The sequence below is a fragment of the Mobula hypostoma genome, chromosome 1, assembly GCF_963921235.1.
Source record: "Mobula hypostoma chromosome 1, sMobHyp1.1, whole genome shotgun sequence".
Classification (NCBI taxonomy): domain Eukaryota; kingdom Metazoa; phylum Chordata; class Chondrichthyes; order Myliobatiformes; family Myliobatidae; genus Mobula; species Mobula hypostoma.
Window position 1 is genome coordinate 89,336,599 of NC_086097.1, and position 14,900 is coordinate 89,351,498.

The 14,900-nt window shown below is 45.1% G+C and overlaps 1 protein-coding gene across 2 annotated transcripts in view; it reads left to right on the top strand.

The window, feature by feature from the left end:
* LOC134348676 (pleckstrin homology domain-containing family G member 3) overlaps window positions 1-14,900 on the top strand; it is a 229,093-nt gene that overhangs the window by 75,745 nt on the left and 138,448 nt on the right. The window contains exon 3 of one of the 2 annotated variants that reach the window (XM_063052453.1): window positions 3,890-3,994. The exons of the other annotated variant lie outside the window; for it this stretch is intronic. Coding sequence (XP_062908523.1) covers window positions 3,890-3,994 — 105 coding nt within the window. The remainder of the gene's footprint in view (window positions 1-3,889; window positions 3,995-14,900) is intronic. 2 annotated transcript variants of the gene reach the window in all.

The following is a 14,900-nucleotide window of genomic DNA, read 5'->3' on the forward strand; positions in this document are numbered from 1 at the left end:
TTTACAATGTCAAGGTGCTAGGTAACTTCAAGTAAATGCTGCCTAGTAAGTGTTGGCTATGTAATCAAAGAGTATTTCCGGTCTTTATGCTTTAAGCAGCAGTTTCTTGACTTATGAAGCAATGCACTGAATGTGCACTTAAGGGGTGATTGCCTGCAACCTATTCTTTCCAAAAATAGTGACAGAGATGCACTCAACACACACAGTTCCCCTGACTGAAAATGTCCATTATAAAATTATATACAACTCACCCTCCTTGACACATAACCTTTATACATCTGGAGAGCCAAGAGACTGCAGATCTGGAATCTGGAGGACAGTTAAAACACTGGAGGAACTCAACGGGCCAGGCAACATCTATGGAAGGAAATAGGCAGTTGTCATTTTGACAAGACCCTTTATCTGGACTTTTGTTAACGTGACTGAATATTGGAGCAGTATTGAGGGGAAGATTTTGCATATGCTTATTTGGGAAGAATTTTATAGGGATAATGCAGGGCGATCTTTTCTCCATCTGCCCTCCTGTGATGAATATTTGTCGGAGAGTTGATCTTTAGCCTACTTGTGCCAGATGCAATGTTGAATAGGTGGAGGTAAGAGTTGATGAAGCACGTGATTGGCCACAAGGTGCAGCAACAGACCAGTCATGCTTCCATCTCGGGCTACTGAGGGAGACATGTTTTAATGTTCAACGCGCATATCTGGTATTTGCTGAATGGAAGCTTCTAGCTCTTGTTTCTTTTGGATCTATTTTTGAATGGCGTGCAGCCAAGTGGGCTCTTGCTCAGGTTAATCATCTGCTAAACCAGTGCAGTCAAATGAAGACTGGCGGGATAGGCCCCACTCTGTTACACCTCGATGAGCAGCAGCTATGCCATTTGAAGGACTAATCTAGGAAATCTGCATTGCAGCCAGAGCAAATGAGGAATGGGGGCGGGTGCGTGGGTGGTGAGTGTCAGCAGAATGGAGGCCTTTTTTGTAGGCTAAAAGAAAAATAAGGAAGCAGAATTGTGTCTGATTTGTTCATAACAATATCATACGGTGAGTGATGTGGGCTGGTGGATGCACAGTACAGTAGCGGTAGCAGTAACCTTACAGAACTGTTCCAGTCCAAGAGGAGAGATTCTGCAATGTGTGCCAGCTATTAAGTGCCCTGCAGTTCTACAACACCATCATCCCAATTCCATTTCCTCCTCTGCCTTGGACAGTAAAGCAGCTTGCGCTAATCAACATCATCCCAAGTTGTGGGCTGCGTTTGAGAAATCTAAGTGTTAGTTATATTCAGATAGAGCCAAATGGCCTTTCTCTATGATCTTTGCCACCAGCCAGCTGTAGGGGACTGGCTCTCTTCAGTCCAATTCGCCCAAGAGATTGACTAAATGTAGGAAGCTTTCATCGTGGAAGAAGACTTGTTTGGTCTGTGCATTTACTTGTACTCCCCTGCTCTTTGTTGACAATCTGCAGTTCATCTCCGAGCAGTGATTCCCTTTGAATATGGTTGTGTTAGTTTATATAGTTCCACTTGTCCATTCCAGACGGTAATAATTTGCCAGTCTTGGGGAGAAAAATAAAATCCTCATTTTTGTCTTTGAATCCCATGTCAGTTTTCTTAAATTCTTCTTGCCTATTAAGATGTATGAGGAGGCCAACTAGCTCATCAAGTTTTTGCCAGCTCCCATTCCCCGACCTGTTCATATACCCATTAATTCCCCCAACCCCCCTAATTTTCTGCCGGCCACCTACACACAAGGGGCAGTTTACATCAGTCAATTAATCTACTAATCTGAACATCTTTTGGATGTTGTAGGAAACCGCAGCACTGTATGGAAACTGACGCAGTCACAGGGAGAACGTGCAAACTTCAATTAGACGGGGTGGGGTGCGGGAGCCATAATCACTAGAGTTGTAGGACAACAGCAATACCTGCTGTGCCACAATGCCAACCTCTGGATATTCATGCTAATGCCACAACAACGGTTTCCATCTATCTTTTCAGCTCAATAATTTTCAATGTTTCCAAAAAATTCCCCTTTATCCTCTCTGCTCAAAGGAAACATGCAAATCCAAGTTCAATTTTGCATGTTTGTTGTCATGGTTTGTTTACGTGTTCCCAGGGTATAAATGGCATGAAAATTAGCATTATGTAGCAGCATCTCAGTACTTACAAATTCAAGTATAAACTTACATTAAACTAAATTATATATAACTTACATGACAAAATAATCAAAATAAACACAACAACACAAGTGAAAATTGAGAGAAAGTAAAGCCTGTAATCTGAAGTAGTAAGGTTTTTCAGGTCAGTTCAAGAACTTGATGCCAGTGGGGAAGAAGCTGTCATTGAAACTTGAGGTCTTCAGTCTCCTGTGCTTCCTGTGTGATTGCAGCATTGGGAAGTGGGCGCAGCCTAGATGGATGGTGTCCTAGATGATAGATTGAACCATCCTCATGAAGATATCCTCTGGAGGGGAGATTGTACCCATGGTAGCACTGGCTGAGTCCGCCGCTCTCTGTAGCCTCTTGTGCTCCTGCGCATTAGAGTTTCCATACCAGGCCACGATGCAAACAGAAAGAATAATGTATGACGTCCTTAACACTAATCATGTGAACTCCGATGCTCCTCTCCTTGATTCTGACAGCATTTCTCCCCGTCCCGCTGCTCCTCGTCCCAGTCCCACGCCCCCTCCTCGCCATTCCGCGCCCCCTCCTCACCGTCCCGCCCCCTCCTCCCCATCCCGCGCCCACTCCTCCCCGTCCCACACCCCCTCCTCTCTGTCCCGCCCCCCCATCCCGCCCACTCCTCCCTGTCCCACAAACCTTCTCCCCGTCCTGCACCCTGTCCACCCGTCCAACCCCCATCCACCTGCCCTGTCACCCCTCTCTTTCTGATTCTATGATCTTCTCATGTTTATGCCCCATCCCTTTCACCCGTCTTTGTCTCCTTTCTCTTTCCTGACTCTGTCCACCCACCTGACACACAGGTTACAACCCCACCCCCATCCTCCATCCAACATCTTGTTCCAACTAGCATTCACCTTTCTCTTCTCCTCTAATGGTTCCCATTTTCACCTCCTTCGCTTAGCCAAATCTGGCACTGTTAGCACTTTGTGTTCCTCCCTGCCTACCTCCAGCAGCTGTCTTCCAGCTTCATTTTCCCCTTTCATCACTTTTCTGTTTTTCCCTTCCCCTTCTCCCTCTTCCCCCTTCCCCCTCCCCAATTACCTCCCTACCTGATGCAACCTGTCTCTCACCTTACAGCCCTCTCTGTACGAAAGTCATCTCCTCTCTGTACTGGCCATCTCACCTCTCCACCCTCAGTCCTGATGCAAGGTTTCAAACTGAAACACTTCTTTCCTCCCACAGAGGCTTCTTGACCCATTGACTTCTTCCAGCAGATTGTTTTTTGCTCCAGGTTCCAGTATCTGTAGTTTCTTGTGCCTCCATCTTGCCCTAATGTTTCCCTCCTAAGGGCAGAGAGCTCGGTCAGCACACTGTTTCTCAGGGCAGCTCAGTGATCAGTGCCCAGATATTCAGCTCTGGAACAGGGCTGGAATCCATGACTTTCTGTCTTAAGAATATAAGCACATGAAGCAAACATAAGCTCAATTTCCAATTAAATGTTTCATAAAGAAATGTATTTCATCCTGTGAGAAAACTGACCTATACGAGTGTGCACACAGGTGGAGAGAGGGGTTATTGTCCTTTGTTTCTACTTGACATGCAGCGGGGCTGAACTGGGATTTGGCATGAAGAATGCCTGATTGACAATTTCCTGCATCGTTAGAGGGTCTGTTCATCCAAACACAAAGCCCAGAAAAGGCTGGGGAAAACCGAGACAGCCCACTGGAGCATCAAGCCAACTCAAGATGCACCTCTTCATCTTCTGCAGCTGCTGCTGATTGGATGGTCCGTCACCTTCGACCTTTGCACTTCGGCCTTTGTGCAAGCAACACTCAGTGCTATCAGAAGCAAGCTGCAAGGCGAGCTGCCCAAGGTGAGGAAATGGGAACCTTTGAGGGCTGAGGTGGTTGGATGTGGTCATGGCTTGAAGACCCATTCCAGAAATCCAGGCCAGCAGTTAAGAGTATCATTTTTAAGCTGAGTTGTTAAACTATTAATTGAGTAGAATGAAAAGGGTCACAGGGGACTATTTGTAGTAAAAAAGAGGAGTTCTTTTAAGTGTCCTGGCTGATAATTATCCCTCAGTCTGCTTATTATTGCATTCCTTTATGTGGGAGCTTGTTCACTGTAAATTGTCTGCTGTGTTTATAAATTGCGACAGGTATTTTGTTGGTTGTGGTGTGTTTTGAAATGGCATTGGGTGCCACTGTTTTTCATGGGAACTGCGGGTCAGTAAGAACCATTTATGAGGTGCGTACTGCAGAATACATTATTAAACCACAGTTGGTCTAAGGTATAAAGGAAACGTGTAGAAACAGTCATTTAAATGCCATGGAAGTTGAATTGAGATTAGGTTACATGCTAGTTTATAGGCAACGTTCTTTGTACTTTTCCTGTGTTTTATCCCTGGGTTTCTGATTACATGCTAGAAATAATAAGGTCAGTCTGAAATGCACAAAGTATTTCTGTTCAGTGTTATAACACCTGCTTCTTATGGGCTGACTACTACCTCATTTCCTTTTCCCACTTGGTCGTTTGAGTCAGCATTATTTCCAGGGTTGGCGATGAAACCCAGGTACAAAGAGACAGGACCAACAGGCCTATTAGTTGCATTCATGCTCCCCCTACCACCCTCTTGAGGGTGGCACCGTTCTGGCTTCTCTGGCCCTAATGAACTGGCATTGTGCCAGCCTATATCCTGCAGCCTCCAACGGCTCACTGGTAGCAGCTTTGGGTTACATGGGAGTTTTTAGGCGACATTCTTTGCACGGTTCCTTGCCTCAGTCAGGAAGATGTGAGCTTAAGTCTTGAGCCCATATTCCACACTGTCGGATTTCCATCTTTTTGAACAACACAGCCTTTTAGAGCTTAGACATCAGAATTAAATGTTGATTAGTTGGCCACATTGCATTTTCTGTTTCGTGTGTGTGTGTATGCATGAGTGAGAGGCGCAATTTCCTTTTGAAAATTGGTTACTATTAAATGTTTTTCCTCTGCCCTCTGAAGCAGTGCATTCCACAGCAAACAGCTGTGTTTTCAGAAGAGAAACCTTCTGTATGCCTCCTTGCCAGCTTCCTTAACCCTGTACGCTCTGGTTACTGACCGATCTACAGTAGGGATCGTTCCTCTCTGTTTGCTCTATCAATGCCTGGTGTAACTTCGATCTCCTGTTGTTAAACCTCCTTCATTCTTCTCTCATTCAAGGAGAACAATCACATCTTTTCATAACCCATCTACAAGATCATTCATTCTCGCTTAACCCCAAGCCATCCCTGAGGTTTCATAGTGTATTGGGAGCCACTAACTCTTTGGTGAGTTGGGGTGGGGGTGGAGCTGCTAGTTAGATGTTAGAATATAAACTATTTTCACATGGATGGATATCTCCCCTCATCCGAAAGACACCCTGATCTCATTACAGCCTACTGGGAGGGACTTTACGAGGGCTACCATCCTCTGACATCAACCCCCCTGTGCACTTCCCTAAGGAACCTCTGCAAGGGTAGGCAGTGGTTGTCCTTAGCAGATGCCACTGGAGATGTGCCATGTTCAATTTTGTATTTGTCCTAGTATTAGTTAAGGACAGAATTCTGTGACCTCTAGTGCTGTTCACTTAGCTGGCCTGCCTCCATGCACTCTCCAATGGATACCTCTGAAGCCAGTGCCTTCAGGAGAAGATGAAGGGCAATTGCAAGGGATTTTAGAATTAAATGAGTGCATCATATTGTGGTGGATTAAGTTATGAAGATAGGTTACAACAACCTGTCTTCTGTTGCTTGAGGGTGGTAGATGTAGGAGAGGTGGGGATGATGCTGGGATCCATAACGAAAGATGTAATGCAGAACACTTGGAGAAGAATAATAGGATTGAATGGGATCAACATGGATTTATGAAAGGAAAATCATATTTGACCACTGGCGTACTTTTGAGGATGTGATTAGAAGAATAGATGATAGGGAAACCAGTGGATATGGTATATTTGTACATCTGCTCTCACTCCATCCTCCCGCCACCCCACTAGGAATAGGGTTCCCCTGGTCCTCACCTACCACCCCACCAGCCTCCGGGTCCAACATATTATTCTCCGTAACTTCCGCCACCTCCAACGGGATCCCACCACTAAGCACATCTTTCCCTCCCCCCCTCTCTCTGCATTCCGCAGGGATCACTCCCTACACAACTCCCTTGTCCATTCGTCCCCTCCATCCCTCCCCACTGATCTCCTTCCTGGCACTTATCCGTGTAAGCGGAACAAGTGCTACACATGCCCTTACACTTCCTCCCTTACCACCATTCAGGGCCCCAAACAGTCCTTCCAGGTGAGGCAACACTTCACCTGTGAGTCGGCTGGGGTGATATACTGCGTCCGGTGCTCCCGATGTGGCCTTTTATATATTGGCGAGACCCAACGCAGACTGGGAGACTGCTTTGCTGAACACCTACGATATGTCCGCCAGAGAAAGCAGGATCTCCCAGTGGCCACACATTTTAATTCCACATCCCATTTCCATTCTGACATGCCTATCCATGGCCTCCTCTACTGTAAAGATGAAGCCACACTCAGGTTGGAGGAACAACACCTTATATTCCGTCTGGATAGCCTCCAACCTGATGGCATGAACATCAACTTCTCTAACTTCCGCTAATGCCCCACCTCCCCCTTGTACCCCATCTGTTACTTATTTTTATACACACATTCTTTCTCTCACTCTCCTTTTTCTCCCTCTGTCCCTCTGAATATACCCCTTGCCCATCCTCCGGGTCCCCCCACCTTGTCTTTCTTCCCAGACCTCCTGTCCCATGATCCTCTCGTATCCCTTTTGCCTATCACCTGTCCAGCTCTTGGCTCTATCCCTCCCCCTCCTGTCTTCTCCTATCATTTTGGATCTCCCCCTCCCCCTCCAACTTTCAAATCCCTTACTCACTCTTCCTTCAGTTAGTCCTGACGAAGGGTCTCGGCCTGAAACGTCGACTGCACCTCTTCCTAGAGATGCTGCCTGGCCTGCTGCGTTCACCAGCAACTTTTATGTGTTGTTTGGATTTTCAAGACATTTTATAAGGTCCGAAACAGAAAGTTGGTCAATGAGATTAGAGCACATGGAATTAGGGGTTAATATGCCCAGCAGAATCTGTTACTGGAGTGGAATTATAAACACAAGAAAGTCTACCGATGCAGGAAATCCAAAGTGAGACACAAAAAATGCTGAATGAGCTTAGCAGGTCAGGCAGCATCTATGGAAATTAATAAACAGTCAACGTTTCGGGCTGAGACCCTTCTTCAGGACTGAAAAAGATGGGGGAATATGCCAGAATAAAAAGTTGGGGGGAGGGAAAGGAGGAGAGCTAGAGGTAATAGGTGAAGCTAGGTGGGTGGGAAAGGTAAGGGGCTGGAGAAGAACGAGATGAGAGAGGAGTGTGGACCATGGGAGAAGGGGAAGGAGGAGGTGACCCAAGCTGAAGTGATAGGTACATGAGAAGAGGTAAGAGTCAGAGTCGGGAATAGAAGAGGGGAGTGGGAGGGAAGTTTTTTTTTAATGAGGAGAAATCGAAATTTATGCCATCAGGTTGGAGGCTACCCAGATGGAATATAAAGTATTGCTGCTCTACCCTGAGGGTAGCCTCAACTTGGCACAAGAGCAGGCCATGGCCCGACATATCGGAACTAAAATGTTTGGCCAGTAGGAAGTTCCACTTTTGGCAGATGGAGTGGAGATACTCAACGAGGCGGTCCCCCAATTTACAATGGGTCTCACCGATGTAGAGGAGTCTGCATCGGGAACACCAGACACAACAGACAGCCCCCAGCAGATTCGCAGGTGATGTATTGCCTCACCTGGAGGGGCTGTGAATGGAGGTGAGAGAGGAGGTGAACGGGCACTTAGAATGCTTGCAGGGAGGGACAAATGGATAAGGGAATCATAGAGGGGAGTGGGGGGAAGTAAAGATATATTTAGTGGTAGGATATGTTCAGTGGAATTAAATGGAGCCTTCTCAAACTGGCAGGCTGTGACTGGTATGGTACTGTAAGGATCATTGCTTGGGCCCCAGCTGCCCATGACATGTGTCAAAAAGGTTGCATAGAGGATCAAATGCCAAATTTCTAAGTTTGCTGATGCTACAGTTTTAGTTGGGTGTGTGAGGATGAAGGAGCGTGTGAGGACACATGGACAAACTGAGTATGTGGGTGAAAACATGGCAGATGGAATATAGTGTAGGAAAATCTGAGGTCAACCACTTATGTACATTAAAGAAAAAAAGCATATTAAATGGTGAGAGATTGCATAGTCCAGAAGTTCAAAGGAACCTGGGTGGTCTTGGACTGAATGCCAAAAGTCAGGTGCAGGATGAGATGAGAATTCATTGAAGCTAACAACATTCTTAAAGTGCTTAACAGGCTGGATGCAGCAAGAATTGAGGAAGGCAAGTGTTATGGTAACCTTTCTTAGGAGAGGATTTGAACACAGGAATAATGCAATAACGGAGAGGCTTTGTAAAACCACATCCAAGGGTCAAAGGTTCATTTTATTGTCAAAGTATGCATGTACAATACAACTCTGGTATTCGTCTTCTCCAGACAGCTATGAAATAGAGGGGAAAAAACTGTGGGAGTTGTCGAAAGGAAATGTATCAAGCCCCTCCCTCGCAAAAAAAGTGACAATAACATCAAACCCCCAACTCCCCCCTCACAAAAAAAAGGACTACACCATGGAGTTTTATTCTTTACCTAAGAAAGGACGCGTTTGCAATAGGGTCAGTGCAGTGAGGAGTCACTGCCCAAGCTGCAAAGTTAGCAGCTTTGTCACATGAGGAGAAATTGAATAGACCATTTTTGTTTGGTTTATTTTTGTCACAGGTACTGAGGTACAGTGAAAAGCTTTTGTTTTGCATGTAATTATTACACCAATCATTAAACACAATGAAAAAAAAAGTTGGAGAGACATGATGAGGTAGATTGGTAGAACAATAGTTTGAAAGCTCACCGTTTAGCTTATGAGAGGAACATTTAAGAAACAATCAGATAGGAGCTGTCCTTGAATCTGGTGGTTCACAATCATGCTTTTCTCTCTTCTGTCCAATAGGAGAGTGGAGAAGAGAGAATAATTGGGGCAAGAAGGGTCCCTGATTACGTTGTCTGCTTTCCTGAGGCAGCAGATAGATAGATAGACATACTTTATTGATCCCGAGGGAAATTAGGTTTCATTATAGTTGCACCAACCAAGAACAGAGTACAAACATAGCAATACAAAACCACAAACAATCAAATAATAATATAATGTAGACAATCAGATAATGTAGATAGAGTCACTGGAGAGAAGGCTGGTTTGCATGACTGGGCTATGTGCACAGATTTCTATAATTCCTTGTGGACTGTCATCCTTTAGATTTTAGAAGGATGAATTAAGAATTCATTGGAACTAACAAAATTCTTTAAGGCACTTGACAGGCAGGATGTAAGGAAGGTGCTGCTCCTGGCTGAGGAGTCTCGTTTCGGAATAAGACGTAGGCTGTTTAGGATTGTGGTGAGGAAAATTTTTTCAATCAGCGTGTGGTGAAACTTTGGAATTCTGTACCCCAGAATGGTGTGGAAGCACAGTCATTATGTTCAATCAAAATGAAGACTGATGGACCTATGAGCACAGGAAATCGAGATATGGGACAGCGCAGTAAAATGATGCTGTGGTAGACTACAAGCAGTGATCTTGATAAATGGTGAATCAGGCTTAGAACGTCATATGGTTTATTCCCTAAAACAATGAGATGTAGGAGCAGACTTGGGCTATTTGGCCCAATGAGTCTGTTTCTCCATTGAATCTTGTTTGATTTTCCTTTCAACCCCATTCTCCTGCCTTCTCCCTGTATACCCCCTAACGAGCAAGAACCAACCAGTCCCTACCTTTAAATATACCCAGTGATGGCCTCCACGGCTCTTTGTGGCAATGAATGCTACCAATTTACCACCCTCTGGGTAAAGAAATGCCTCCTCCTCTCTGTCCTTCGACTTTGAAGTTGTGAGCTCAGATCTTAGACTCTCCTGATGGAAACTTTCTCTCTTTGTCCACTCTTTTGAAGCCTTTCAGAAACTGGGAGGCTTCAATGAGGTCCCCTGAACTCCTGTTCCTATTTCTTATGTCATGAGTGATCTAATCAGGCCGATTAAAGGGACTCGGAAAGAGAGAAAGGGAACCTTCCACTCAGTAGCGTACAGAGTTGTGTGTGGGGAAGGGGTACAGTTTGGAGTGGCCTTTCTTTAAAACTTTGACTGTTTAGGAATAAAATCTGAAAACACAATACTTCCAGTTGATTAGTACAAATCTGAAACACCCTCTCCATCAAAGCTGTGTGAGCATTAAGATGTTCAGAAGGAAGGTATATAATTTTCATAAAAGAATGAGAATCTATGTAACAAAAAAGAAAGAAAATTATCTTTATATAAAACAGGAAAAAATATGTAAAAGAAGAAGGGAGAAAACAATGATATAAAAGAATAAAAAGAATTATAGAAAATCTGAGTTGATTGTTGTTAGGCGGGGGTATCAAGGTATGATATGGAGGTACATATCTGCTAATTGAATTATGGAAAAAGTTGGTGTCCTCAATAGTCTGCTTCACTTCTCTTTGTCCCTTAATCCCAGTGCATGCATTTCCCCCTACTTACCCTGTTTCTGCTCCCTTCTTCGTTCCCTCCTTGCTTGGAGTCTGTGTGTATTCTTCCCACCCTGATCCTGCCTTCCCACCCTCTCATGGACCCATCACCCCCTCATAGCACATCAGGTCCTGGCTCCCTGACTGCACTCGTTCCTCCTCTCCTCCCCTCCCCTGGTGCCCTCATGCCCCTATCCTGAAACTGTTTTGTACTAATCACTTGGTGCCTAGGTCTCTTACTGCACAGGTAGTCTGATGTTTCACTGATTGCTCCTTGATACTGTAATTAAAGACTGCAGAAGCAATGTTTGATTTTGAGCCAGAACGCCTGCTCTTAGAGCTCAGATTTCACACTGATTGAAACACGACAATTCTTATATACTCCTATTTTATCTTGCTCATTGCCAGTTCAAACAAGTGATGGGCATTAATTCCTTGCATTTGGGAGGTATTTAAAAATCATTGCGATTTATTACAGAGTACACAGAAAATCTACTTCCTCCAGTGGGAATACTAGAGTGGGGGATAAACTGTGAAGTAGGTTTTCAGATGATATCTCAAATCCTGGAATGAACTAAACTGCTGCTGCAAAAAGCTATTTTTCAAGGCATTTATACCCTGGGTATGTTTGCCTATAAACTTGAATAAATTCTCTTCACCTTGCACCGCTGTACCATTGAGAGTATACTCACCAACTGCATCTCAGTGTGGTATGGCAATTGTCCCGTATTGGACCGCAAAGCACTCCAGCGTGTGGTGAACACTGCCCAGCGGATTATCGGCACTCAATTGCCCACCATTGAGAACATCTACCATAAACGCTGCCTGGGCAGGGCGAAAAGCATTATCAAGGATGCATCTCACCTTAACCGTGGACTTTTTACTCTCCTCCCATCCGGTAAGCGCTACAGGAGCCTCCGTTCCCGCACCAGCAGGCACAGGAAAAGCTTCTTCCCTGAGGCTGTGACCCTGCTGAACTTCATATCACAGAGCTAAGCAGTATTGCACCCATATTGTATTGTCTCAGTACTTTTCTATTTGTGTGCTGTAGCATTTACTTTTTATTCGCAGTTATTTTGTAAAAACATTATTCTTTGCATTTCAGGTTAGATGCTAACTGCATTTCATTGGCTTTGTATCTGTACTCGGCACAATGACAATAAAGTTGAATCTAATCTAATCTAATCTAAATGCTGTTGCCTGGGCTCAATTTGAGTTTTGCTCAGGGGCACAGTAGAGGGACGTGTAGTAATGGTGGGCGGGTGGCTCGAGTTAGATTGTAGCTGATCTGTGGCTTGATAGTTGGACCCCAACAGTCCCTCCTCCCAGTTCGTGGGAACGGGCTATTTGGCTGACTAGGGCAACTAGCACCTTCCTCAGTCTGCCCTCATCTGAATCCTTGACTGCAGTACCTGGGCCAGAACCCTGGATGATTACCTTCCTCGTTCTTAGTCAGTTTCAGGTCTGACTAAAAGTTAGGCAACCTCGGTCTTGAACCTGGGAGGGTTGCAACAATGCAGAAAAGTTGCAAAGCTAGTAGAAAAATACAGGTTCAGCCCTAATCAACGTTCCCTCTTATTTTTTTTTACAGCTGCCCAGACCAACTGTTGCTCTGAGCAGGAAATGTTTACCTGCCCTGAAAACCATGCAGCACTTTAATAAAACATGATATAACAAAAAATTACAGCTTCACAGCAACAAAGGCTAGGTGCGCGGGAGCTTTGCAGTTACTGTGCGGCCACACAACTTAGAGGGAACAGTGGTCCTAAGCTAGGATGCCTTCAGTGTGGAGTTTGCATGTTCTCCCCTGGACCGTGTGGGTTTCTTTCCTCACTCCAAAGACACGTTGTTTGGTAGGTTAATCAGCCACAGTAAATTACAGATGAGTATACAGGTGAGGGGTAGAATATGAGGGCAAATTGATGAGAACAGGAGAGGAATGGAATGGGATCAGGCCTTTTGAGGGAAGCCTTTCTTCAGTAATATCAGCAACCGACTCACTCCTGATGATTTGCCCCATCCTGAGTGAGCTGAGGAACACAAGCCAGGCTGTCACATTGCATCGGTTTGTAATTAATGAGTCTCATGAGTGTTGCTCCTCCATTAAACAAGGTACCATGATATATCACCTTTTAAGACAGTAAAGCAACCTGCTTCTCAGAACTGTAACCTGACACCCAAGTAGAGAAAGGTGACCTACACATTTTCAAATGGGTAGGCTTCAGCGAAAGAAATTTTATTTCTGAAGTATCCTGCCAAAGTCCAGTAAGAGTCAAATTTTCTACAGTAAATGAAGTACTTGTGAACTGAAAGTAGAAATGTCAGATACAAGGGACTGAAGACCACATGAAAAATGCTGGAGGAACTCAGCAGGTCAGGCTGCATCCATTGAAAAGGATACAGTCAATGTTTTGGGCTGAGATCCTTCTTCAGGACTGAGAAGATGATGCTGGAATCTGGAGCAACAAACTGTTAGAAAAACTCAGCAGGTCAGGCTGATCTGTGGGAGGGAAGAAGAATTTCAGGGTTTCAATCTGGAGAGCTGACAATTCATTTCCTCCCAGAGATGCTACTTGACCTGCTGTGTTCTTTTAGCAGATTTTTTGTTGCAGTAGAAATATCACACCCTGTGTTCAAGAAAGATTGAATTGGCCCAGATGGCATTGACTTAAGGTCCACTGTCCATTTCTGTGCCTTCTACAGATGCTCCCTGTCCTGCCCAGTTTGTGCATTGTACCAGATTCCAGCATATTGTGCCCTGCTTGGATTGTGTGGGTTGATTGTATGGTCATTGGATGAGGATAGGATAGTGCCCACTGCATCTTCTCCTCTCCCAGCCTTGGTGATGCCTGTCAGTCACTTGCTATCCAGTTGCACAAATCAGTAAGGACACACTGGCTTGCATTGTCTGGAACTACCCTGAGCACTTGTAATTGTACTACAATTTTGGAGGAGAAAGTTTGTGAGTTCCAAAGAGAGAAACCTTGCCAGCGAGCACTGTGAGGGTCATGTTTTTTGACTTCTCCAGTGTGTTCAATACCATCCGCCCTGCTCTGCTGGGGGAGAAGCTGACAGCGATGCAGGTGGATGCTTTCCTGGTGTCATGGATTATTGATTACCTGACTGGCAGACCACAGTACGTGTGCTAGCAACACTGTGTGTCCGACAGAGTGATCAGCAGCACTGGGGCTCCACAGGGGACTGTCTTGTCTTCCTTTCTCTTCACCATTTACACCTCGGACTTCAACTACTGCACAGAGTCTTGCCATCTTCAGAAGTTTTCTGATGACTCTGCCATAGTTGGATGCATCAGCAAGGGAGATGAGGCTGAGTACAGGGCTACGGCAGGAAACTTTGTCACATGGTGTGAGCAGAATTATCTGCAGCTTAATGTGAAAAAGACTAAGGAGCTGGTAGTGGACCTGAGGAGGGCTAAGGCACCGGTGACCCCTGTTTCCATCCAGGGGGTCAGTGTGGACATGGTGGAGGATTACATATACCTGGGGATACGAATTGACTGGTCAAAGAACACTGAGGCTGTCTACAAGAAGGGTCAGAGCCGTCTCTATTTCCTGAGGAGACTGAGGTCCTTTAACATCTGTCAGACGATGCTGAGGATGTTCTACGAGTCTGTGGTGGCCAGTGCTATCATGTTTGCTGTTGTGTGCTGGGGCAGCAGGCTGAGGGTAACAGACACCAACAGAATCAACAAACTCATTCGTAAGGCCAGTGATGTTGTGGGGATGGAACTGGACTCTCTGACGGTGCTGTCTGAAAAGAGGATGCTGTCCAAGTTGCATGCCATCTTGGACAATGTCTCCCATCCACTACATAATGTACTGGTTGGGCACAGGAGTACATTCAGCCAGAGACTCATTCCACCGAGATGCAACACTGAGCATCATAGGAAATCATTCCTGCCTGTGGCCATCAAACTTTACAACTCCTCCCTTGGAGGGTCAGACACCCTGAGCCAATAGGCTGGTCCTGGACTTATTTCCATCTGGCATAATTTACATAGTATTTAATTTTTTATGGTTTTATATTGCTATATTTATACTCTATTCTTGGTTGGTGCAACTGTAACGAAACCCAATTTCCCTCGGGATCAATAAAGTATGACTATGACTATGACAAAA